We start from the raw sequence: 27,786 nt of genomic DNA, 5'->3' as shown, positions 1-27,786 counted from the left end.
CTACACATGATTTCACGATGATCATTTAGCTGCTAGTGATCAACATGGTGGATACATCAGGAGGTGTTTTGACTCATCAGTCAGACATTTGGATCACTGCAAATAGACCTATTTGCCACCAGGTTTAACAGATACCAACATTTGTATCTCCACTACCGGATCCATTTGCGTGGACAACAGTTGCTGTCAGCATCACATGGGAAGAAATGAAGGCTGATGCAATCATGTGTCCAATCTTAATGCCGAAAATCATAGGAAAGATAAAATAGACGATGATGCTGCAACTGACTTTGGTCGCGTCTACTGGCCAGTGAGTAAATGTTTCCCAGTACTCATCAAGAACTAGGACAACCATCACTGAGACTCCCAGTATGGAAGAACCTACTCATCCATCCGCACACCAAACGAGCGCTCGGATGTCATTCCAACTACACGTATGGTTCGTATCAAAGCCTGCTTTAGACATCCAGGATATTCTGGTAGAGTGGCAAAGGCATTCACTTAAGCTCTACGTAGATCTGCTCACTCCTGATATAACAATAAATGGATGCAATCTGAGACATACACCAAGTGGAAACAAAAGCCACTCATCCTACTTATGTCACCTACGACATACTAGTGGACATAAAGGTTCTTCACTATCAAACTACTTTGGGGTACTCAGGCCTGCCATCACCAGGAGATCTGGGGTTTTACTCAGCCTACTATGTTTGTTCAAGCTGGAAGACTAACACCTTACGAGCTGTTTCTACTCGACATAGCTACAGCAGCACGGATGTCAGAAATACATATTCTGGACTTTAATTGTACACAATTCGACACTGATCATTGTGAGATTGCGAACCAAGGACTGCAATGTGATTTTATCATCCAAAATCATTTGCCTGGACAACTGGTACGACAATTCCTGCATTGAAAATACATCTTCCGTGAACTAGGTCAAGGAGACAAGCTCCTATTCATCCCATTATTTGCCTAGACACCTACGTAAGTATCCCGTAATACTATCTTCACCCTCTGATGAAGTATGAATGAGAGCCAATATACTGTGACCAACAAAGCAGCAGGACTTGAACCTCCATGAGCTTCCAATCCACATGAAGTGAGAGTGGCATCGACACCCGCTGTACATAAAAATAGCTTGCCTACAACGATCATGGCTGGCTGCTTTTGGAGATCATCCATAGTGTTTGCCAACCACTACCACGACATCACCATTGAAGATGTCACTGGTATTCACCAGTTTGGGCCTTTTGTTGTAGCGCAACAACTAACAGTTCCACAAAGGTGCTGAGTTTCAGTCGCCCCTTCTTATCAAGAGTGATGATGACCCTGCACTTGTAAAGGAGTTACTTATACATGAATAAGGGTCTCAGCTCTGTGATGAGGACATCATGAGGATAGGTTTCCTATAGATAGCTAGTTAGAAGAAGAAACTAGTTTGAACACTAGCGTGATGTAAGCAGGTCTATGTATCATTACTTTCCAGTCAGCGATCACTTCACAAGACGAGAAGTTCAACTGGATGTGATCCCCCCATTTCGTGGATGAGTATTGGAAGAACAGGACCAAATTACTGCAGTTACAGTTCCCGTAGGAGGGATGGGAAGTACTGGAGATACTTATAATTATGGCAGAATCTGTCATGATCTAACCCACTGCCGATTCCATCAGATTCTGTAAACAAATAAGCATGAGTCAGGATAAGAAAAAAACTTTCTGAATATAATTTATGTTTTATACTTTATCTGACTCATGATGTCAAGCTCTGCCAACCGTCCCACTCGGACATGTTGGATTCTCTGAAATTCTTGTGTCAGGCTTATAGAATTACGGAGAGAGAATGACAAAAAGGGCTGGTCAGGTGACCGATGTGGTGGGAAAAAAGGAGGTTTCCTGTGGGTGAGTGTAATTGTACGTCCGCTTCAAAAGAAGAACTTCAAGGGATTTCAAGTGTTCTACTATCTTCGCATAGAGGGAGGAGATAAGCAAATAAGCATGGTCAAAAAAGTCAGGATAAGTATAATTTATCAGTTTTATTCAGAAAATTACATTACATTCACATTGTGATTCTTAATCATTTTTGTCTATTGTGCTCTTTTGTCTACAATCTACATGTCTGTTGTTTTAGGGTGAGGTGTTGAGTTTGTACCATTCCAAGGTAAAGAGCCAAGGAAGACAACCCTTGCAGGTTGGAGTGTGCGTGCGGACTGTGGTGGGAACTCTCAACAAGAAGGAGGTACAGAAGATGGAAGAGAAGCGTCTCCTGCTGGGTAGTGCAGGAATCCTCTTTGTCCTTCCTCCAATTGAGGATAACCAATCTTACTGGCAGCAAGCCACGTCTCGTCTTGCAGGAGTTCTACATGCCAAACCCAAATCTCCTGCTCTACCATTGGTCATTGTTGCACCTGCATCAGCCAATGGGAGCTTCTCTGTGAGTGAACTCATACAAAGGTTGGACCTTGACAGTTTCAAGGATGATGGACTGGTGTCGGAAGTGAACAAACTCTCCCTCCATGCAAGTGTTCCAGAGCTGGAGTCGGACCTTCCTAAGGCAACCGACAGGGTGAGTGGTGGCACCTCATTTAACATAACATTGATGTCTCTGAGATTCAGCAATGCAATAATCAATCAGTGGATGGTCTTGTATAAGGCTTTTTATAGGTTGTCCTCAGATTTGTGACATATTGTCATTTTGACATTTATATTTCTAAATTGGGGAAATCTGTATGGTATTCACAACAACAAAATTTAATGTTTGTCTTACTAAAAACAATACAAATACCGATAGATGAAAGTCTGCTATTATTTCTCCAATGAAGAAGCACTTGTTATTTCTGATTGGCTGACAGTTGTCTGAAAGTCTGGTATGGCTAGTGGATCACATGGCAGCATTGCCGACACTGCTGAAAGCACGTGTGGATGAATATGTGGAGGAACTACTGCTGCAGGAATACTTCACCCCTGTCCTGCACAACCTCCGCCACAACAAGGAGAAACACACACTACACCAGGTGAGGAGGGTCTCACTCCCTCCCTCTCTCTCTCTCCCTCCCTCTCTCACTCTCTGTCACTCTCCCTCACTCCCTCTCTCTCTCTTCTTCAACTGCATCACTCGTTGATTTGATGTCGACATAGTAAGATGTTCTGAGAGTAAAGATACAACACTGGAACAAAGGATACATTGTATAACTGTTTATTCATCTTTTAGACCTTCGGCCAATGTTCATTGTTAATCATTAATATTTAGTAATTATGACAATTACATAATGGTGGTGTAATTTGAAAAGCATCAAGATGTCAGTCTATTATGGCATAACCAAAAAGGTATACTTTGTTGTAGGAAGCACAGCCAGTACTTTCTTTGAAACCTTGGTACATCTGTTGGGTGGCCTTCCATGTAACACTTGTGTCATGTGCTACTGACTGTATCTTACAGGCTCCAAACACCCTGATAACTCTCTACAACTGTGTAGTGGAGCATCTGGCTGAGGTGGCATCATCTGCTGATCTTGCTGCCATCTCCTGTCCCATCCCGGAGTTTGTTTGGTGCTTCCAGAAAACAGGTGGGACAGTCTTGTCATTGACATGTGGAAGCAGTATGAGATGATATGGATGCAGTATGAGATGATACAGATCCAATATTAGATGATATGGATGCAGTATGAGATGATAAGGATCCAATATTAGATGACATGGATGCAGTATGAGATGATAAGGATCCGATGCTAGTTGATATGGATGCAGTATGAGATGATAAGGATCCAATATTAGATGACATGGATGCAGTATGAGATGATAAGGATCCGATATTAGATGATATGGATGCAGTATGAGATGATAAGGATCCGATATTTGATGATATGGCTGCAGTATGAGATAATAAGGATCCGATATTAGATTATATGGATGCAGTATGATGTGATATGGATGCAGTATGAGATGATTCTGATCCAGTGTGAGATTATTTAGATCCAGTATGAGATGATATGAATGCAATATGAGATGATGTGGATCCAATATGAGATGACATGGATCCACTATGAGATGATAAGGATCCAAAACAGGTTTGACTGGCTGAGATAGATCCAAGATTAGATTATATGGATAAGATATGTGGTGGTTAGGATGAAATATGATAATATCGATCCAATAAAAGTTGATCTGGACCATCAAGTGATGTGCATTACAGAGTTGCCAGCCTCCCACTGGAACACATCGGACCACCTGAGTCACCTGTACGAGGAGATCTCCATGCTTCAACTCCCTCGTTTCCGCTACTACAACTACCACAGCAACTCCTGGGAGCAGGTCTGCTCTGACGTGTGGGCCTTCGTCCAGGATGTGGTCAAGCAGAACAAGGGGAAGAACACCGTCCATCTTGCCACAAGGTAGGGTCTTCCTGTGCACTTTTTCTCTCTACCGGAGATGATTGGGTACCCTAATGGTTTATGCATGCTGAAACACAATGTTTGCAACCCATTTCTGTTGTCCCCCTGCTGGAATATTGCTGGGAAACTCTCTCAGATTTGGAATTACGAAAGTGGGATGCTTGATGGATGACAACTTCTATACTCGGCTCAAATCACCTTCAGATATCAAATGTTCATCAACCTTGTTAATTGTATATACTCAGCAAGCAGTAATGTACATATTCTCCATGTTTCAAATTGTATCACTTGCTTGATAACAGCGTTAGTAGTTACGCTAAAACGTTGCACTCACTGCCATAAAGAAGTTGACTATCCACAGAACTTGCTTTATCCTTCATCTTTACAACTTAGACTGCAGTTCTCTTTACATAAGTTAAAAATCTTTTAAACAATTAGGGATGTGGTGTAACCTTGTGCTTCAAGAGTTCACTCGTCACACTAAATATCAGGGTTAGATTACCCACATGGGTATGATGTGTGAAGCCCTTTTCTGGTGTTCCATGATATTGTTTGAACATGGAATTGCTGCTAAAATAGCTGAAAAAACCATACTCATTCACTCACTTTTAAACAATTTTTAGCTTTGGTAGATTATACTTTTAAATACCAGACCTGATAATGTAAAGTCATCGGTTCAAGGTTTTGTATGTTCCCTTCAACCTTGACGTTGTGAGACTCACCTGTGGTTACTGTGTCTTCAGGATCAAGAGCTTACTGCAGAAGGTATGGGAGGAATTTAACGATGTGTGTTACTTGGTGGAGGGGGAAGACAGGTGTGAACCCACGTACGTTAACATGCCCTGGACGGACGTCATCGATGCCTGCATCAACTACAGAATCTCATGTCTCCCGATCATGGACAAACATTCTCAGGAAGTGAGTATTTAGATCAAACTTTTGATACGCTGCAATCTCTGTTGCTTTATTGATTTACTTAAGTTAAGTAAGAGTTCATATTTCTTGATGACAGATTTGGGATCAGTTGAAAAGACAAATAAATTGCTGGACATTGCTGGCATTTAATTGAACAACCAAAGAATATATTTGGGTTTTGTTTCTATAACATAAAAATAGTAATAATAATTCACACACCCTCTGATGGGTTATTGATACTGGAACAGATAGAAGAACTGACATCAATATATTTTTTACTCTTGTGGAAATAGTGTCTAATATGTCTTATAATTATGCCTGCACAGCATATGCTGAGGTTAGTTCTTAAATAATGTGGGCTATCTCCCTTCATGAATTCTGCTGAAGTGAAATGTGGCTTCATATTGCATTCTATTTGTCATCTCTCATGTTTTAGCACCCATTTCAACTATCATGTCACTTCTTTCACATTCTCAAACTGTTGTATCTCAGGTCAAAACTCCACGAGGATGGTGGGGAAGCTTAGGGGTTGAAGCATTCGCTTGTCACTACAAAACTTGGGTTTGATTCCCCATGTGGTTGCAATGTGTGAAGCCAATTTCTGGTGTCTCGATTGCGATATTGATAGAATAGATAGATAGATAAAATGCAATTCACTAACTCTGATATCTCATACTGTGCCTGCTATGTTTCAGAACCCTCCCCGAGAGCTGTTTGTGTACTACTCAGAGGAAGAGTTTAATGACTTTGCTGCCCCCGAATCCTGGAAGGAAGCCATGTTTGACAACAATATTGACTGTAAGTGGCAAATGAGTTGTAACTGCAGTACCAAAGACTATTTATCAGTTATTAACATGTCTACAACTCTTCATATCAATATTTCAAGATTTTCTACAGTAAATTTGACATTCAGGAAAAGGCTGTTATCATAACTCAGTCTTCATCTAAATTCTATTCTATGTATCAGCAGATTGTTATTCAGGGGCATATAGTCATCACTTCATGTGTCTGTATGTATGTCCATCCTGGAATATATTTCAAACAGGTCCGAAAGTGGTGCCTTTTGCTATTTGCAGATTTTTGGCTTTTACGTATTTCAAGATTTCCTTGGAAACAATTTGGACAGTGAAAATAAAAATCATTTTGGACTTGAAGTTATTATCAGATGATGTGTTCTTTCAAAATTTTGGGGGCTGGGGGATTTGTCATCTTCTGATGATTCTTGTTTATGTTAAACATGGTCTGTTCCCAATATCCTATGGTGGCTTTGCTCCTTCAGAAGTGGAAAACAACCCTGTTCTAAGACAATGCCTTACTTTCTGTCTTGTAAAGGTCATACAGTGATGGAGACTGTGGAGAAAGCTGTGGAGAAGAAGCATGAGAAGTGTGTTGCCAAGGAGGAAGAGATTCCAGTCCTCATGATGATGACAGAGGGCTGCCACCAGACGGAAAGCCTTCGGTCTCTGACGTCGCAGTGTTCCTCTCTCATGTCCTCCATTGCAGCAGAGAAGGAGAAGGATCGCAAGTTTGAGAAGTACCTTGAGTCCTTGTTGCTAGAGGGAAACATGGAGATGGATGTTGGGATTGATGCAGGGAACTTGCTGCCCATTGCATCAGCAGGGGCCATGGACTGGTATCCTGCTTCTGGGGTGAAGACTCATCAGGTTCTGAGCAGGAATAGAGTGAAGGATCCAGAACCGAACCCAGATATGGAAGCTGAGTTCTGTGAGGAGGATGCGGACATGACCATCGGTGGGAAAATACACAGCCTGAAGGACAAGGTGGATGCTTTTAGACAGGAGAGTCAACTGTTTGAAAAAAGACTGGAATTCATGTTAAATTCATGATAGAGAATTGAACCGATCAGCAGCCATGGGATGGTGGATGCACAAGTCCCTGGCAGGAGTGTTGGTCGGATATCTATGTCTCATTCAAAGCTGTGGCCGACACGTGGATGACTAGTTCTCCTTGAACTGGAAATGTTCAGTCAGTACATATCAGAGCATCATTCCATCTAAGGACATCTAACTCCTGAATATGTAGTGCTTCTCACAGACAGATCTTTGATTCAGAGTGCTGAATGGTATATTCTGGCGACAGACACACTTGTGATGCATTTCAAATTTCAGAGATCTTGTTGCAAGAACCATGTACCATTTAAGTAATTGTATAGAAATCGAATCATGGCATTATGAACAATATTTTTTTTATTCATGATCTCCTGAATGACCAGTCATCACAATTTCACATAAATCATTGTCTTGGATCTGAAGAAATGTCAAACCATTTTGTTATCATGTCAAGGTGTTTAAGCCTTTGCAGAAACATCTTGAAATTAAATTGCTTTGCATTCCATATTCTGTTATTGTGTTTTTTCTGTATCGCAGTGAAATAACTTCAGTGACATGCATATGTGTTAGTTTAAATCATATGACTCCATTTGAGCATGTTGTTCTATGCCCGAACACCTGTCATGACCACACCTGTCTCATGTGGAGGTTGGTGTGGCACTATGGTTCAGTGTTTGATTGCCAGATCAACAGGATATATTGAACGTCTCAGGACGTTCTGCTGGAATGTCTCAAAACCAGAAACGAATCTTGCTTTTGGAGGCAAAGGTTTGGTTTTGAATAACTTCCTAGTTACTGGTGCTTGTAGGATCAGACTGAAATGAGTACAACATCTTACATGTTGTGATAGACCAGTCATAATACTCAAGCACGTGGGTACATTCCTCATGGACCCTGTGATGGTAGGTAATATGCTCTCACAATAAATGTGGGGAGATTCATTTATATTTTACGATTGAAAAAGATGGGAGAAACACCAGAGTCAATCAGTGTTGATATGATAGTGAACATTTTGAGAGAGCATCACCACTTGTCTGTCTTTGGAAAATGTGTTCATTACTATCCATGGTGGAAGCTTGGGTTCCACTACTTACCTTTTAAGAGTATATGATGGGTCAGTCTCAATTCTGAGCTTCAGTGAGAGAACACCACTAGTATTGTTGACAACCACCTAATGGCTATCCGCATTCCCCTCTTTGAGAAATAGTCTGGATATTCTCTATGTCGCTCTCTGCAATTTCTACAGGTGTCTGCAAACACGAAACGTTAGCAGTTGGTCACCAGAGGGCAACAACAAAACCATGGATCGATTAATTAGACATACAAAATTCTTGCCTGAGCACCAGTCCAAATGCATTTCACTTGCCCGAAGACCTGTGGAGTTCAGTCTCCAAGTTCTGTGACAAGTGTACTGCCCATGTTTACAAAACCTGAGATTCACTATCGAGTGTCTGGCCAGCTGTCGAACTGTCTGAAACCGGTATGCCCTCACAAACACTTCTTGTCGTCATGGTTACCACTGAAAACGACCAGCCAGCCCTTACTATATTCTGAGGAGTGAAGAATCTGGACATGGTAATCCAGAATAATTCATTCAGGTGTTTGAAAGACAGGAGGGAGTACAATCAAAGGAATAGCTGTGATTAATGTTGTATTCTTTTTTTAAAATCTTCACACACAGAAACGTGTTATCGAAATGAAAGATCTGGTTGTGATAACACTAACACTTGTTCTTCTTATCATTTTGTTTGCTCGGAAGGTGGAAGATCATCAATACAGATGTATAAAGATGTATTTTTCTCGGACCGACTTCTCCACTACCCTTCCCCTAGTGAAAAGAATTTCATGAGTACACAGTATAGGGAACAATTCTATAACAAATCGACGAACTATACATGCGTTTTGTCAGCACTCAAAGTTGGGCACCAATCCATTTGCCCCAGTTGTAAAACGCCTCACCAAATTTGGTCAAATTGTCCCGGTGGATAGTCAAAAGGCCCAAATTTATTTTAAATAATGGTTAAGTGACTGATAGAATAAAAAAGATCTAATAACAACTGGTTTAATTTTAATTGAATTTAACATAAAAGAGCTTACCTTTGCCCCGCACTTTATATCAATTTCCACATACATATGCACAAAGATAAATATAACATTAGATAGGAATACACACTCAGTCATAATTACAAGGTCATGTTGAAATTAAACAAGAATTGGAAGTAATGTTTATCGAACTCATCTTTCCCAATGTTCCAGAATCAACAAATACTCCTGTCTCCTGAACACAAATAATGTTGTTGAAACATACCGTGTACTAGCTGACAGAACATGATAGGACAAACAAATAACACAGCTGTAGAGTGAATAAGTGAGTGAGTTTAGTTTTACGCCGCTTTTAGCACTCTTCCAGCTATATGACGACAGAGGATACCAGGGCGGCGGGGTAGCCTTGTTGTTAAAGCGTTCGCTTGCCACACCGAAGACCGAGGTTCGATTCCCCACATGGGTACAATGTATGAAGCCCATCTCTAATGTCTCTCGTCGTGATATTGCTGGAATAGTGCTAAAAGCGGCGTAAAACTAAACTCACTCACTCTACAGTTGTATTATTTGTTTGTCCTACCATGTTCTGTCAGTTAGAAATATACAAATACAGAACGTGTCTTTGAAAATTCTTCCACTGTCATCAACTTCTGTTATTCGAGCCGGACACAAACCAACGATGTCTGTGTAAGGGATTAAGAAATCCAAGCTGCCTTTTAAAGTAATTGAGCAAAATACTCTGATTATTGCAAATTGTCGTCAACATCCAACCTCTGAGTTTACTAATCCGTGTCTCATGTCTCTGGTTAAAGTTCTCGTGTGGCGATAATGTTGCTCCGGTAGTTTCTGTTATTTCCTGAACCGTTGGTGATTTACGGTGTTGCACGTTGTTTAGTGCAGCAGCTGCCCAGGACACAGCTGTACATTGGTGGCTTTGGAAGGTATGTACCGATTTATGCTTTGAGTATTCATGATGGGGATTCAAACACATAATTCTAAAGTAAATCTAAAGTCTGTTACTTATGAATCTTTGGCTTCATCATTTTCCTCTGTTTTTGAATGGACTAAGGCAGGTTCAGTATTACCAACTCAAGCTATAAAAGCAATGATTCCTATTTTTAATCTTTTCAGTAAAAACATGACCTTTCATTAAAGTCAGTATGTACGATTTTTATGGCAAACTTGCTCTATAGTGCTGAAACTTCGGGTTTAAATATTATCATTTAATTGGAAAAAAAACATGCAACATTTTTTAAAACGGTTTTTGAGGGTTGGGAAATTTGCATCTAATAAAGCTATTATTTGCATGTGTTTTTTCTTAGGTGTGCTTAGGTCAAGATGTTGGCAATGCTTCGTTATTCTTTAATCCGAGCATTTCGCAAATTTAGAATCACTGTATACAACTTAGAGTTAACAATTACCATAAATCTAAAGATAATGATTTGAGTAATTCATTTTGTAAATTATGTAGCTTCAGGGCATTGGAAGATGAATTTCATGTTACGTTTGTCTGTGAGAAATATTCAGCAATACGTAAAAATATGCCCCATCTTACCTAAATGTCCATAGCATTTAAAGTGCCCAAACTGCCAAAATATATTAAAAATGCAGTCATATTCTTTTAGATATGTATTTAATTGACGTCGAACGCAAATGCCATGTGATCCTTAAATTATCTAATATACTATTGTTTCACCCTAGGCTATGAGACCTTTATACTGTATAAATTCTGTTCTGTGTTCTGTTCTGTTTTGCACAATTCTGTCTTTAGTTATGACAGGGTCCTATGATGGAAATTCGTGTTCATGACCCTGTGTGTTTCTGTGGTGAGGGTGTGTGGGGATGGGGATGTGGACGAGGGTGTTGGATGTCATATACGGTGTCTGGAAGGAGGGGAGGGTATGAACTGCTGGGTGTGCAGAGTGATGGATGGGAGATGGGGAAATACGTGTATGAAGGAGGATCTTTTTGTGTTTTTGAATAACATATAATTCCAACTTCAAGAATGCTGCTGGGGAGACTGCTCTTCACACCATTGTGTTTGTCCTTTCTGGGTGTTGTACAGACTGACTTCACCCCGAATACGGAGCTTTCACGTAAGTTAGCACAATTATTATCATGTTTATGTTAACTGTTACCAAATACGAAGCGGTGGGGTAGCCCCGTGGTTAAAGCGTTCGCTCGCCACGCAGAAGACCCGGTTTGGATTCCCAACATGGTAGCAATGTATGAAGCCAATTTCTGGCGTCCCCGCAGATATTGCTGGAATATTGCTAATGGGTGCGTAAAGCCCAACGCACTCACTCACCATAGCAAATACGTGTAACGCTAGTCTGACAGTATCAACTTAAACAGTATATGAAACAGGCATATCACGGTGCACGGGTGTTTAGACAGGCTACAGTATATAAGACACATTTCAGTTAACTCACAGACTGAACAGACAGGTGCAGAGATATCATTTTGGAATTATGTGTAAATGAAAACATTCGAAAACTATAACAGTTCTCGAGGCGCATCACAATGTTGAGCCAAACATTAACATGATTAACCATAACCAATAAATAAGATTTTGAGGTGATTGTCTTTTGAACATGACATAACTGCGATTGATTGTTGTTTGGGTTGTATTGCTAACTTTATCCTATTTGAGGACATATTCCTTGAATCTTCTATATTTCTATATTTTCAGCATGCTATGGTCATACCTGCAAGAATGGCGGCCATATTGATCCCTCCACCTGTCTGTGTGTTTGTCCGGAAGGATTCATGGGGGCAGACTGTGGACAAAGTAGGTACTCGTTTACCACTTCTAAATTATCAATAGGCTTCCAAAGTAGATATGTTAGTTAGATTTCTGATTTTCTCATTTGCGACCGTGTTCGGTACTTCCTCTCACCTGTATGTCTCCAGTGCAGCACTGACAAAAATCAATACTCTTTGTTTTTTCTTTATGTAATATTCAAGCAATACTGCTCAAAACCTTCTGAAGAAATTCAGATTTTTTCAAGCTTCTTGTAAGTTCTTTTAACGAAACGTTTTCATGGGTGTTCAAATGGGTTATTAGTAGGTGTTCTTGTTTCTTATTTGATAGTTAAGGATTAATTAGTGAATTTGGTGAAAAAGGAGAAGGATTTGGTCAATGAGCGATTTGGTTTGACGGGACTTTGTACAGTTGTTTCGCCGAAGACTTCCGTTCGATTCCCCATATGGTTGTGAACTTTGTGAAACCCATTTCTGGTGGAATGTTGCTAAAAGCGGCGTAAAACTACATTCACTCACTCGCTTTGAGTTATGTCATTGGTCAGTTTTATGAGGGAGGAAAGCCCGAAGCATGACACGCCTGTCATATACCACTTTGTTGCAACCATCGGCACGAATCTAATGCTCACAATATACAATTATATATACTACATACTACGAACAAAAAGAATGGAAACACCCTAAAATTTATACTCAAATATATACAGTCAAATTAAACATGGTGTGGTCATTTGTGTGCTTAATGGGCACTTTAAACAACATGTTACAACTTGCATTGAAGCAAATGATTAAATATTAGTTGAGCTTGAATGAAATGTAATATTGTCAAAAACAGTGGAAAGCAAGGGTGCTGAAGTACACCAACGCCATGTATGATTTGAACGGCCACACACAACATCCTGGTGCACGTAGAAGGCATAGATCTTCCAAGCATCCCACAGACAGACTGAGGTCACCGTAGACAGACCAAGACGTCCACGAATCACAAAGATAGCTGAGGATTTTGGTACCTCTGTCATTAAGGAAGGAGGGTAGCGTTTCGTTTGGCGTTTACTATATTAGATAGATTTTCTAATATCAATACCTGTGTATGGGACCCAACAGCAGTTTCAGTTCAGTTCCTTTCCACTTCAGAAAGCAAGCAGACGTCATGGCCCACAGGAAGCTATGGTCTTCTCGCGCCATTCTACGGGTGTCCAGAACCACCCGAATATGGCTGGCAGCTGGGGTACATCAACCTGACCTACTCACCCGCCCAGTGGCAGGTGGACTACCAGGTGTGGCCAGAACATCTTCACTTGCTAGGGCCATACAACTGGTTTCAGTTGCAGCTCAACTTCTGCATGAGGAAGGACGTTACAAAGGTCAAGGACACTGAACCTGGGAACAGCACAAATGCTCACACAACATCCAGTCAGAATGACATCAGGTCTTGGCCTCCTGGCACCTACTGTATATTTCAAGATCAAGGCGACTGTCCTCGAGGTGCTCCGTCTTCACGTCTCTTTCTTTTGAATTTAACATTTACATTGTATTTGCTTTTGAAATCGGGTCGTTTGTGTTAGGATATGACCTCGAATGCCCTATGCATTATGCATTGCGATAGTAGCAGCAATAATATATATGTGTCACTTCAAACAGCAAATCCTTCTTAAACAAGACCACCGGAGGTCCTTTCCTTTTGCACGAGGTGAAAACCGTCTGTCCATGAAACATGTCTATTTATTTTGCCGGTTCATTCCGTGCCCAATGTCAGTATTGTTGATCTTTCCCAGGATTCATGAGATCTGATGTTACCATCTCGCCATACCGACTGGACGATTCCGAGGGTCATTTACCAAACGTGACCATCAATACCCTTACCTTAGAGGTTAAGATCGGGACCTGCTGTAGATCGGATGAGAATGTCACAAATGAGATACATCTACCGTTTACAGATCCTTTCTATCTTCTCAAGGTGAGTACTTTGATGTAGTTGGTTACTGACTGTGCTAACTTGTCCAACCAGACAAAACAAACTATTAAACCATGGCAGTAAATTCAGTTATTCCTTCTTGAAAGATTGGATTCCTAAATCATAACAAGGGTTTCGACACTAAAAATCCCATTACAAAATGTAATGTACAGCAAAAGGAACCCTGGTTTCGAAAACTGAAATCTCATTAACGTAAGCGTTCACGTGTTGCGTTTGTTTTGCTGTTTTTGAAAGCATGCACAATATAAATCCATGTTAATGATATAGTCAGAATCCTAGAGTGATCACTTGTTTGTCAGTGATGATCAAGTGATACATCAATCGGGATTATGGGACCAGGAGAGGTCAAGATCACATGGTGCTATGTGGTCGGGGTTTTGAATACTAGATTCGCTATTATGATCTGCTTACTGCTAACACGATTTAGAATGATTGTCAGCTCAAAGATTTTTGTAAAAGTCGCGAAACACTGATGCTTGTAGCACGTTTGACTTTCCGTCTGTGAAGCTAATACAGTGATATCACACACTCACTTACTCAACCACTCACTCAGTCACTCAACCACTCAGCCACCCCTATTCCCAAAACACAACCCAACATTTCACTCCCCCACCTCAGTTTTCAAACAATTAAAAATAGTAATAGAAGATGGAAAAAATACTTCAATTAATATATGATGTGAAGTTAATTTTAATTCTAATTTATTAATTTAAATTTAAATCTTAATTCATTTTAATTTAATTTAATTTAATTTAATTTAAATTTTAATTTTTTAATATTAATTAATATGAAGTAATACTTCATTGAAGTGTACATTCTCATGTTTGACTAAGACGTATTACACTGTTGTTTCAGGCCCACTTCGACCACGATTGCCAGAGAGTCCAGATGACCGAGATGGTGGAGGAGGTCCTCACAGCCACTGGGAACAGAACGATGACTTGGGTGCTGGACAATGTCCGCCAGTCACAAGTAGACTCACGCACGTTTGCCCTCAACCTCTGCTTTTACAAGCCACATGGTAGGTCGGTGTTTTAGTCCACCAAAGATTCACCCTATATGGTATGTCTTTTTGCATACCTAATATGAAAAGATGAGCGAGAGTGAGACATGAAGCTGTAGCTACGGTTTGAAGACCTGTTTCTTGATCTTAAGATTAAGACATCACACTGAATAAAACATGTTGCGTTAGACACTGAAGCAGTAGGTGCTGCGAAGTATTTATAATTGGGTTTTAATGTAATCATGCAAGCTGTATCATAACAACTAAGTCAGTCTTTTTACCTTTGTGGCTTAATTGTATGGAACAACCAGCTATCTACATGTGCATGTAATTATTGCGTGTAATTTTGTGAATTTTGCGTATATCAGTTTGAGACCGTTTATGATACAAAATAAATTTCCACGGGGATGATATCATATCTTATCCTATCTTATCTTTTCCTATCTTTCATTGTCCCGGTTTACAAGGAGTGGTAACCTCTGTTCATGTAAATCATAAAACCTGTAATTTAGTAGCTGGTATGGCGGGATTGGGGACACGAGTGAGCTGCGGGGCACTGGAGTCGAGCTAAGGGGTTGGGAACGAATAAGGACGGGGTGAGGGAACCTAGAAGTTAAAGAGTTCGTCTGAAAGCGCGTGATTCCCCATATACTTCCACTGTCTTATGTGTAGAGCGGTTATTTTCGCAGCATCAATGATTTGTCTTTCAGACCGACGTGAGTGTGTATACGCCGAGGATGGGGGAGCGTCGTACAGAGGTCGCCGGTCGGAATGGGCGCCGGGGTCGTCATGCGACATGTGGGCCGAGAGCGGATGGCCGTACAATGACCGGAAGTACCTGATCTCGGACCTGGAGGACAACTACTGCCGGAAGGGCATGAGCACTTGGGAGGAGCCGACCTGTTCCAGCAACAACCGCCTTCTGTACTGCTACATTGACAAGTGTGGTTAGTACTCATCTTTACATCTGTAGCGTTATATCCATATCTACAGGTCGTCATCAAGCAATATTCATATATATTATGTTCTTGCTAAAATTCGCACGGTATTTCATATATCGTCAGTAGTACATCATATAGTAGAATATCATGACATGAGTCTGTACTATTAACATATATTTTGCCAACAATACATATATATTAATATGTATATACTGATCACGTGTTTAATCTAAAATTGTTCGTTTTTTGTATTAGTAAAGTATTAAAACTACCCTTAGTTTTAAATATTTCAGACAATATTTACATAGGTATTTTATTGAACAAGATCATTTATTTTTAAAGGTGGATGTTACATAATGATTTTGCAAATTTAAATGACTTTCTGAATTCTTTCTTCATGTTCCCTGATGAAGAAACAATATGGCCTGAATGAACGTAAACAAACTTAATGTAATTAGTTGAAACTTGCAAGTGTGATTGGTGAGAGAATGTGTTGTGTCTGGTGGCGTAGTTGTTTTGTGCAAACTTTTCTTACACAGGACCTTAGAGTCCTCTGTCTCTTTTTCCTTTTACTGTCAAAGGGGAAACAGGTAACAAAAAGTGTGAATTATACAAAAATATATATACTACAAACAAAAAGTATGGGAACACCCTAAAATTTGATAGTCATGTATAAACTGCATGGGAGCTCTGTCTTTCACATGGACTAGGCTGTTGTGCTCGAGCGTTTGAATCAAACATGTGGTGCTGGCGTGTTTCAGTGCCATTGTTATTCTCTATATTTGACAATGTTTCATTTCACTCATTCTCAGCAAACATTGACTCATTTTATTCACAACATGTCGTTTAAAGTGCCCCCTAACACTCCAAAATTTACATTTACCTCAGAGTATAAATGACCTCACGTTTAGGTTTATATATGACTATCAAATTGTAGGGTGTTCCCATACTTTTTGTTTCTAGGATATAATGCCAACACACTATTCTCACAAACCGTAGCGTTGCCATCAAGCACTATTCATGTTCACGGTTTAATCGCCATCACGCACTATTCACATCTACCCTACAGTTTCATTACATACGATTCATTCATCTTCTGTGCTCACCACCACGAGTAATGAAAATATAATATTTTTTCTTGTATTTGTAATGAATATCTACTAGTCACGTGGCTCACATATATTACTGTTCCACTGACGAAGACGGTAACTAGGGGTGACTATCGAGGTGGGAACAGCTATTGCGATAGCGATAATCAATAGCAACAAACTATTGCAATCAACTATTGCAATAGGTTATTTTGTCCTAGACTCGTCTCATATGAAGTCATTTCCCAAATATAGGTATAGTTTATATGAAACAAAGACAATTTGAAGTAGTTTCAGCCTCTTTTGATAGCTGACAAGAAGCTTGAAACCCAGATGAAGTCAACGGTTAACTCAATGAAGCTGCAAGTCTGCACTGAAAAATCCTATATTTTACACAGCGCATTTATCAACCGAAGTCATTTACTCAACTATCCATAGTCACAAAACTATCCATGCATAAACAGTTTTCGTTTTTACAACCGATCAATTGCTGTCGGAGACTCATCAATCGTAATGGTAACACTCCTGTCCTCTCTGAACAGACGTGAGCGCCGACCCGCCGGACGTGGCTGCCAACAAACTAGTGAGGGCAGACCGTGACGAGGATCTGTACCCTGCCTGGCATGCTGTAGACCAGGACCTCGGTAATCAACACAGCTACATAGGACATTAACGTAACATTATGAAAACAGACTCCCTTGAAATGCAGCGTCCCCAACAACGGATGCTGGTATGTAAGATGCGACTTGATGGATGGGACTGGTCAGGTTTGGTGATTGGATTAACGCCCTGACCTCGACAGTATCGACCACTGACTCTGAAAGATGTTTTACAAGCAATGACGCAGTGGCTAAGGTTGAAAATAGACACGTGGTGAACTAGAGCATTGTTTTCTGCTATAATCCAGCGGAGGAAGTCATATAGTGTTCAAACTGAAAATGCTTGATTTTTGGCGGCCATCTTGGACGCCATCTTGGAGTTTTCTGACAATGGGCTCCAAAAATCTGGCAACCTAAAAATATGTTTTCTCATAATATTCCCCGACAGCACTCTGCAAAGTTTCATGCTTTAGATCAGTGGGAAACAGACTCCCTTGAAATTGAATTGGTATTTTTTTATTTTTGGCGACCATCTCGGAGGCCATCTTGGAGTTTTGGAAAATGGGCTCCAAAAATCGGGCACACCTGAAAATATGTTAGTTTTCATATTATTCCCTGGTTGCACTTTGCAAAGTACCTGTGTGTAACGATCAACTTCGATATCGGACCTGAGCCAGTGACACTGCAGTATGTACAATAAGATAATGCACATGGGATACATAAATACACATCTCACACAGGTACATTAATTAATTCATTGTAATGTATAGCCACATATATGAATCACAACACGTTAGATGTCGTCTATCCCGTGGAGAAAGTCCTTCCAGTAGAAGTCTATAAATGAATGATGTTTTATTCTTTCAGGTACGTTTTACGCCAACCAACAGATCCCAGAGCCATGGTTGCAGGTTGACTTAGAGAGATATTTTGAAGTGCACGCCGTGACTATATATAGATTCCACGGTACGACAGAATGACCTCACCCCTGTGTCCTCCATTCTCTCCCCTGAACAATGAATGACCCGATCAGCGGCTGATGATGAAGCAGTCTCTCTCCTCGTGATGAATTGTGTACACCTCCACAAAATACTGTACAATGTATTCGTGTTAATTACTACATACAATGTAAGGCTACCACATATATAAAGGAGCTCAAAAGTACAAATCAAGAATTTGCACATGAAAAACCAACACTTTTGCAGCTCGTGCAATACATCAAATCCTATTTCGGTCAATAGACGAGTCGCAACTGTTCCTGTGAACCTAAGGACACATTATCTTGTTCAGTTCTTTCGGAAACAGACCTGTGAAGAAAATAATCTTGACTTCCACTACAGGTCACGACACCGCATCGTACCGCACTGCAACGCACCATAACGCAACGCAATGCAACGCAACGCAACTCGTCAAATGATCTAAGATTCTCTTACTGAAAGTTGGGGGTCTGTGACAAGAATGTTCTATAAAGATGCTTGTTTTTGTAGACGCAGAGCCCTACCACACACGGCGCGTGATGGTGACTGTTGGCAGACGACAATGGGACTTCCTCACACACGGGGCGAACGTCTGCGAGGGTCCTCTGAACCCCGGCCGTGTACCCACCTTCCGCTTCCAGTGTGTCAGGCCAATAACTGGACAGTACGTGACCATCCAGAACAACATGGGCTCTCACCCAGCCACAGTGTACGACCGGAACAAGCTGTTTGAACTGGCGGAAGTGAAAGTCAGAGCTTGGGGTAAATATTATTCACGAACAAATTAGACCACAAACAACGCAATTTTCGGAATAGAAAGGATCATGGGTTATTACAGTCAACGGGTATCAGTGAAATTCTATCTTTGAAATCCTTTTGAATGAAACGAGTTATATACATTTATGAACTGAACAGAAGCCACGTTGAAATGAGACTTTCAGAAACCCGACCTGTGGAACATCCGGATTTACATCATATAATCAGAGTAAAGGTTGAGGGTGAAATAAACGGTTCATTGACTGTGATAAATACCACACTTTGAATGATCATAAGTTGATTTTTTCACAAACAGGTCATTCATCTTGTCCAGTCTTGAGCTCTTAAAAAGGTGTATTTGCATGACTGATGTTTTCACCTATATGTACACTAATTCAGAGATATTACGGCCTTGAAATCGAACCTGTTTTGGTAAATTGACCAGAGGTCTAGTGAATCGCGTAACCATACCCAGACACTATATATAGATATATATAGATATATATAGATATATATAGATATATAGATATAGATATATATAGATATAGATAGAGATAGATATAGATAGAGATATAGATAGATATAGATTTTATATATATATAAAAAATATAAAATATAAAATATATAATGTCTATAATGATAGGAGTGCTAGTTAGTCTGGACGTAACACACTCCAAAGAACCCTGAAATGTTCTGTTCTCTCGTGAATTATCGTTTAGTCCTGAAGCTGTTCTTTTTGACAAATAACGAATACTACTTCTGTTTGGTGTAAATCTCAACTCACTCACTTACACGTCAAAAGCCACTGCCACACTGACCAGTGTGTCCTGTTTCCCGTCCAGTGGTGAAGTGTGGTCTCCCACTAGGACTGACCTCAGGTTTGATACGGGACTTCCAGGTGACCTCGTCCTCGGTGTCCGGGAGTGAGGTCTACCCCTACCACGTCAGACTGAATCGCAACCACGGCTGGTGTGCAGACTCTACCAGGGACAAGGACCCGTATATACAGGTAGTGATGGTTGGATTTGTGGCTGTATGCTTGGTCGGATGAGTGAGTGACTGAATGAATCGGCGCCGGTGAGTTTTGGTGGAAGACTGAGGGAATTGGTGTTTGGATGGGTGTATGTGTTAGTGAAAATGTTTGATGGGTGTAGTGAGTGGATGACTGAATGAGGGGATGCTTAGGTGTTGGGTTAGCGTGAAGAGATCGGTTTAAGATGAGTTGTTTCTAACTGTGCTGGTGAGTGAGTGAGTACGTGGGTGTCATACATCTGAACCATGGTGGAAAGTGGCTCTTATCAAGAACAGTGGAGAAGGACTGAATATGACTGGAATCACATGCCCTCTCGAATGACCATCAGATGGAAAGACAAAGAGGCCACAGTTTCCTGTAACTTACTTGACCCACGTTAAGAACCTTATACACCAGTCTGTCGCTGTTCAAGATGATGATGTTATTCAATATTCAGGTTGACCTGCTGACCCCGGTGGAGGTCCAAGGGGTGGAGGTGCAGGGATGGATGGATGGCGTCGTGCGTACACTCGCCAGCAGTTTCATCGTCATGTATGGCGTGGACATCGACAACCTCATTCCGTACAGAGACGGACTGGGTCAAGTTAAGGTACGTATAAGCCTATTCTATTTACAAGCGCAAGACGCACTTTAGAAGAATGAGATTGTCGATTTTTTGTTTGAGAAAGAATAACGTGCGGAACGAAAAAATTTCCACATGATTTTGTTTGAAAACATCGATATTTGCAAGTATTTGCTCCGTTTGTCAAATATATTTCTCGGATAAACTCCCTGGCGTCAAAGAACAGCAGATTAAGAATTTGGTGTTCCAGTGTGGCTGCGTGTTTCAGGATTTCGTGATAGACCGGAAACTGGGCGCGGAGTTCCCCCAGCGCTTCCTGTTTGTTCAGTCCATCTTCACACGATATATCAGGCTACATGTTTACGGTGTCCCTTGTTTGAAGATGGAGGTCATCGGCTGCCCAAAACACGGTGAGTCACGGACTAGTCTCTGACAGTTTGGCTTCCAATGCTAGATGAAAATATGCCAGAATCTTTGATCCTGTGAAAATGGCTGTTCTCGGGTAGAACTATCCCCACGGAGCAGATGGTTCTAGGAAAATGTGTACACAATACATTAAGACTGGCCATTGCTGGTCAGGATGGAACTGATACATACCAGACTATGTTTATCTGTCAAAGAAAACTAGACATATGTCTATGAATGTGTCTGGAGATAAGTGGGTCAATAGCAGAATAGCTTTCAGTTACGTAGCTGCATACACAATTTGGTAGCCCGACACGTCAGATCGCTCCTCGTCGTGTCCTGCAACCATGGGTTCAGATTAACCGTGGGTTTTCTGGTATTTCCCGATATGTAACCAGCTAAAAAAGACTTCCATCGCTTCGGACTGTCCTCGTATTTCAAGTAGGTTTTAATGGAATAAACTGGAAACAGGTCTGTATCACCCTGCGCTGATGAACAGGTAGAAGTCTACGAGGCTCTGAAAGCCGACTGCGAGGACGTTCTGGTTGGGCAGGATGATTTGGAGACCGGTCACTTGAAAAAGAAAGAAATCTGGGGTCGTTTCCTATAACAACTGAAATACTGTTAAAAGTAGCATTAAGCCAACTCACTCACTCACACACACATCCCCTTTCCTTTCCAGTCACCTTTGACCTGTCGTGCAGTGAAGACTCTCCTCGTCTCGGGATCCAACTGATGCGGAAACACGACCTGTACGCCAACATCGTCGGCGACGAGTTCAAGGTCGAGAACACACAGACTTTGGGAAGATGCGAGGCCATCTGTCTATCCCGGGGACCAGGATGCGCGTCCTTCATGTACCACAACGACTGGCGGAGGTGTGACCTCATCCCAGGCGCGACTCGCTACACCTACAACTTCCACAGGTCCTGGAACTTGGTCGACAATGCCGACCGCATTTACGGACAGCCCATGTGTGTTGACGGTAGGTGCTGAACACGTTGATTGTGATCATTTGACCCCATCGCCGGAACTAAGTTTGAGTTTAAGGACGCTAGCCAATGGAAGGGGTATAAGGCATGAGTAGATAGTTTGTATAATATATACTGAACCGTAAAAGAAACGCCACACTACCAAAAAATTTGCCAGATATGTTAATTTAATTAATTTAATTACATTTTCATAAGCAAGCAACCAATGTTTAAAAAGTTTGGTTTCAGATTCTGTGTTTGATGCAACGTATGTCATATTTGGGATTTCACTTTCTTAGTAAAGTACAAATTCTAGTACTTTTTGGTTGAGTCCCATGCGGGATTCGAACCCGCTGTGGAAGCACAGCCGTCCGTCCTCGCAGTGGAAGACCGCCTGTCACAACGTTGAGGCAAAATCGGCGGATTGTCATCATCACCTGCAAAATCGTTTCGCTAGCAACAGACAACCATTGGCAATCACCATAGAACTGTAGTCTTGTCCGAAGAAAGCCGGTATTGCCCCTCGGCGGCTGATGGCAGAATGGGTGTGTGGCGACGACATGGGGAGCAGATACTTATGTCCTGGAAAGAGACTCCTGGCGAAGTCCCAGCATAATGGCGTGGGGTGCTATTGCTCTCAATCACGAAGTAGACCCTCTGTGGTGTTCGAGAATAATGGTCCTCCCTCTGTGGTGTTCGAGAATAATGGTCCTTGTAGAGGAAATGGTATAACGTCTGCCCGCCATCTGCCGAGCCACAGTTTGGTCGTCATGGAAACCACGTCTTCCAGCCGGACGACGCGCGTGCCCATACTCCCAGAGCAACTAGAGACTTTCTCCGTCAACAAGGGACACAAACTCTCTAAATGGCCTGTCCTCAATCCAGACTTAAAGCCGATAGAACATTTGTGGGACGAGATTGAGTGGAGGCTCAATCCAAGCTCGACAACTGCTGCTGAACTCTCTCAGGCGTATCACCGAGTTTCGGCGAAAGTTCATCAACCGTTTCATCTGCTCCATGTACAGACGACGCAACGCTACTCTCAAGGCTATAGGAGGCCATACAGATCGGATAGCACTGTCGCGCCATCTGTCATCATTTTGACATGTATTTGTCTGAAAACCGTCTTTAAGTATTGATGATCCATTTTGAAATCTTTCCGACAATTATTATGCTGTTTACATCTGTTTGAAGGAAACTGATTACCAATATCAGAAAGGGAGTGACTTTTTTCGGTTCAGTGTAGAAAAACTGACGGCAAAAAGAAGTTGTATTTTTCAAGTTTTTTTTATGTTTAATCATTATTTGCAAATATCTTAAACGACAGTACAGTGCCATTCAAAGCATGAACGTTTCATGTAAAATGTTTACGTGTTTAATGTAAAACTATTAAGAAACAAACAACTAAACTTCACTGCTGATTAATTTGTCTCTAGAACACTGTTGAATCTGCATACAATTGATTGACTTACACAGTGCAGATTTACGATATTTTAAAGAAGGTAGAGGGTATTTCGTTGCCAATTCTTTTCCTGCCGCAGTCTTCAGTGAACATTTTTGCTGCCTTGAGGAAATCAAATTTAATTAAGGTTCCTTTCAAGTTTAACCTTCTCAAAAGAACACACTATACTCGGTATATTTCTCATCCGTTTGTATAATGGTTTACACACATCGGGCATCCACCATATCCACAAACCAAAGACACCATTGAGGCAGGCCGCAACACACTCACCCACGCACGCATACACACGCACACACACGCATACACACCAGTTCTCACACCGCCAGATCCTCACTGCATTGTCCATTTCGCCACCAGCACCGTTCTTCACACAAACAATAACTTATGTTCCAGATATACGTGATATCGATGCCTGTGACATGGAGGTGGTTACCCCCGGGAAAGTATCGTCCCCTCACTTCCCTATGTACTACGGGGAAGGACTGCACTGTGTGTGGAAGATACGCTTCCCAGAGGGCACCTTCGTTAGACTGGACTTCCTGGACATTGCGCTGCCGCAGATGGAGACGGCTCGCATGGTGAGTTTTCTAATTCAGGGGTATGCAAACGCATTGACACCAGTTCATTAATGTTATATCTAAATTTTCTAAGGATAAGGTTTCCATGATGTGAAAAATTATCCACCAGATAAACATTCAAATATCAGAGCTCACGGGGATTAACTAACCTCTGCAGTACTCGTGGTCCATGATGAACGGTCATAGGCACAATGTGCATGAGGTGCTTGAAAGTTTGTGTTTGAGTATATCCTCGATGAAACCGCCTCACATACGTATCAGAATAAGATTTCAACCATTCAATGCAGTTTTGCCCTAATAACGGGCAACTGGACACATATATAGGAATGTATAAAACTGAGTCAGCATTCATCAGATTGCAAAAGTCTTTGGTGTCTCAGTACCAGACGTTTGGACCAGCAACCACGCGATATACAGATGGCCGTGCACGTTCTACTACAATATGGGGAGACAGGTTTCTGTTGAATTCTCTTGAGGTCTTGAGGTCATGAGGTCATGAGGTCTTTGTGCGTGTTACTAGTGATATGACCTTCCGCTAGTCCAGTCACCAGACCTCATCGAACACATGTGCCTTTTGACAACTCTACGGTAACTCGGCAGTGCACAGTGGCACAATATATTCAACTATCCAGGCTCTTCAAATAGGACAAATTGTTGTGGATAACAACTCTAAATGCTGTTTGCCATTTGTCCTATTTGTACAACTCAACTTCTAAAATGCCATTTGTCCTATTTGTACACCTCAACTTCTAAAATGCCACTCAAACAAGTTATCCAGACTCTTATATGAGGCCATGAAACCAGAGCCCGAAACACTTGAATCACATACGCTACAGAGATTTGGATATTTGTGAGGCAATGAATTTGTCCTCGTAATTTTTGTACGTTTTTCGATGGGGCAGACACTTTTATTTTGTCGAGCGACTGGTTGATCTTTTATCATATGATGTTTGTTCACATTGTATGTCAGGGACCAGCAAGTGTCTTGACGCAATATTTTAGCTATTTCAACTCATGGACAAGATTACCATTACAAGTGATGATGGTGCTTAACACACTGGGCAGCGTAAGGGAACTCAGCATAGAGCTCCGACAAGCTCTCCACAAGCACAAGCACAGTGCTTAAATTACGTTTTGAACAAACAGAATTTTCCAAATATTTGTGATGGTGTAATTCTCCTTCGATGACGATGCAAACAATCTGTATATCTTGATGTCATTTGAATACAGTTCAAATTTGAGAGTGACAATCCTGGATACGATAGTCAGCCATATGCATGTTTAAGTTGTGGTTACATTACATTATATTACATTTCTTACATATAGGTGTGAATATATTATAATGTGGTTACAGATCGGCTTCTACAAGGCAGTGAGTGCCGACTGCCAGGACAGCATCGCCGTCACCGATGTGACAACATCTAAACAACTTACCATGGTAACAGGGTCCAACTTTAAAGATTACCATGGGTCAAAGGTCATTGCCCTTGGCAACAAAGTTGACGTTGTGCTCCGGTCATGCATGAAATTGTCCGAGGCTCCATTCCGATCTGGGTTCCTCGTCAACGTTTCTGTGGCAGGTACGTTAGAGTCTGGAGCGGAAGAGTGGGTGGCTTAGTAGTTATGGTCTCTGTATGTCAACTGACATGACAAGTTCGATTCCGTTCAAGGTTACAAAATGTACTGGCTTTACCATGATTTTATCAATGTGTTATACAGCGTTATAAATCGACTGATGTAAACATTTATCCGGTTATGTATCTGTGTCCTGAAAATTAAAATGATACGACAGCTTGATTTTTTCTAAACATTTTTCTCAATTAAAATCTGTATATGAATATTGACAACAGGTCATGCCAGCTTGACCGATTGACAATTGCAGACTGTGGCAGTTGCGGCTATGGTGATGACGGTGTCTGCTCAAAGGATGACTCCTGCAGCGCCACCTGTGGCTACCTCAGCTCCCCCTTCTTCCCCAACACCTACGACGTCTACTCCACCTGCCACTGGCGGATCCGCGGGGTCTGGGGCCAATACATCCGCATCTCCTTCCTCCAACTCGACGTCATCGGTGGCAACGACAACTGTGTCGACGACTACCTGGCCCTCTATGACTACGACTATGAACTCGTAAAGAATCTGATTGATCGCTTCTGTAAGACCAAGCGACCAATCAGTGATGTCCTTTCAAGCTGGCATATGCTTGATGTGGAATTTCATTCCAACTCTGATGAAAGCGGACACGGCTTTGAACTGAAATATCAGCTCCTCACTGTTGATGTTCCCGTTGGGAACTACACCGTCATCTACAGTGTTCCGTCGTAAATCTGTCTGTCTTTGTCATTGTTTTCTTTCCTCGTTTTTACATGTGAATTCATCAAAGATCCCTTTTCTCCTTGATTTGCGATAAACCTGATATCACAGTTTCCAAGATTTCGTAGATTTCGAAGACTATATGTATAATTAAGATGGTCAAAACCCTTCCCAAGATCGATCTCTGATAAAAATGTAGTCGATATATCGGGGTTTTACGTAACCCACACTGTCCCATATTCTATTCTACAATATTTAGTTACGTCGATGTACAGTCTAGACCAGGCTAGATTTTCGGAGCTGCCTTAGCGCTAAGATCGTCATAACTGCCACACATCAACATTAACTTACGACTATCTTAGCGCTAAGAGAGCTTCGTAAATCTAGGCCATTCAAACTTGAATCGAAGTCCACAATGATTAGGCAAGACACGCCCTGTTCTGTCTTGAGCATTGTTCTTGGCAAGATATGGATTCTAGTAATATTCTGTAGATATACATATACAAATGAGATCACTTTTTTAAAAGTCTGTTGGAATTACTGACAGCACAAAGAAGTCCACAAAACAGGAATGTGAGGGAGGTGGGTGGGGAGGCTGCTGTACCTTCATCAGTTCTTGTTGTTTAAGAAGACAAGTTAGTTTCGTGATGTCAAATGTTATTCTTTATATACAAGTAAACGTGTATTGTTCTTGCTTGGTGACTGCACATGCCTCTACCTTATCGGACGTTGAAACTAATGTCAGAATGAGTTGCGTACTACCGCCTGCTAGACAGAGATGTTCTATGTCGTCACGATCTGATGTCGTTGGTGAGGTATCTACATATGACTTTAATATGTCAATCTAAGGTCCGGTTATGTGTAAAACAATCTTGATCTTATCTGTGTTAAGTTACATATGCTGTTGTTGTACAGTTTTGTCCCATCTAGTTGTTGTCCTTGCTATGACCGTGCCTGTTGTACTGTACAATATTGTTAGACCTTGGAAATAAAGAAATTACAGGTGGCCCAGCCGTCAGCGTGTCTAGTGCAGTCAATTTATTAACAGTCGAATAACGGAGGTAGGATAGGTAGTAAATAATAATAATTAAATTTAATCGTTGAATGCCGGACTATATGCAAGTGTCATGCAACTCTCTCAGCACTTGCTTACTTGACCTA

The 27,786-nt window shown here is 41.3% G+C and overlaps 2 protein-coding genes across 2 annotated transcripts in view; both read left to right on the top strand.

Moving 5' to 3' along the window:
• LOC137295764 (germinal-center associated nuclear protein-like) overlaps positions 1–7,661 on the top strand; it is a 34,116-nt gene extending 26,455 nt beyond the window's left edge. Inside the window, exons 21-27 of the mRNA XM_067827301.1 lie at positions 2,132–2,566; positions 2,853–3,014; positions 3,440–3,566; positions 4,193–4,391; positions 5,135–5,309; positions 6,002–6,104; positions 6,639–7,661. Of these exons, the coding sequence (XP_067683402.1) occupies positions 2,132–2,566; positions 2,853–3,014; positions 3,440–3,566; positions 4,193–4,391; positions 5,135–5,309; positions 6,002–6,104; positions 6,639–7,153 (1,716 nt within the window). The 3' untranslated portion in view covers positions 7,154–7,661. The remainder of the gene's footprint in view (positions 1–2,131; positions 2,567–2,852; positions 3,015–3,439; positions 3,567–4,192; positions 4,392–5,134; positions 5,310–6,001; positions 6,105–6,638) is intronic.
• A 3,543-nt stretch (positions 7,662–11,204) lies between these two features.
• On the top strand, positions 11,205–26,637 carry LOC137296561 (uncharacterized). Its single transcript, XM_067828368.1, has 15 exons — positions 11,205–11,295; positions 11,892–11,990; positions 13,097–13,375; positions 13,738–13,919; positions 14,793–14,958; positions 15,651–15,887; positions 17,512–17,613; positions 19,056–19,307; positions 20,144–20,310; positions 20,771–20,923; positions 21,165–21,306; positions 21,984–22,286; positions 24,128–24,312; positions 25,667–25,892; positions 26,195–26,637. Exons 1-15 carry the CDS (start codon positions 11,205–11,207, stop codon positions 26,635–26,637), a joined length of 3,027 nt encoding a protein of 1,008 aa, XP_067684469.1.
• Positions 26,638–27,786: the final 1,149 nt, after the last annotated feature.

The sequence above is a fragment of the Haliotis asinina genome, chromosome 9 (genome assembly GCF_037392515.1).
Source record: "Haliotis asinina isolate JCU_RB_2024 chromosome 9, JCU_Hal_asi_v2, whole genome shotgun sequence".
NCBI classification, from domain to species: Eukaryota; Metazoa; Mollusca; class Gastropoda; order Lepetellida; family Haliotidae; genus Haliotis; species Haliotis asinina.
Note: the sequence above shows the minus strand (reverse complement) of the source record. Positions and strands in the feature narration are given on the sequence as shown.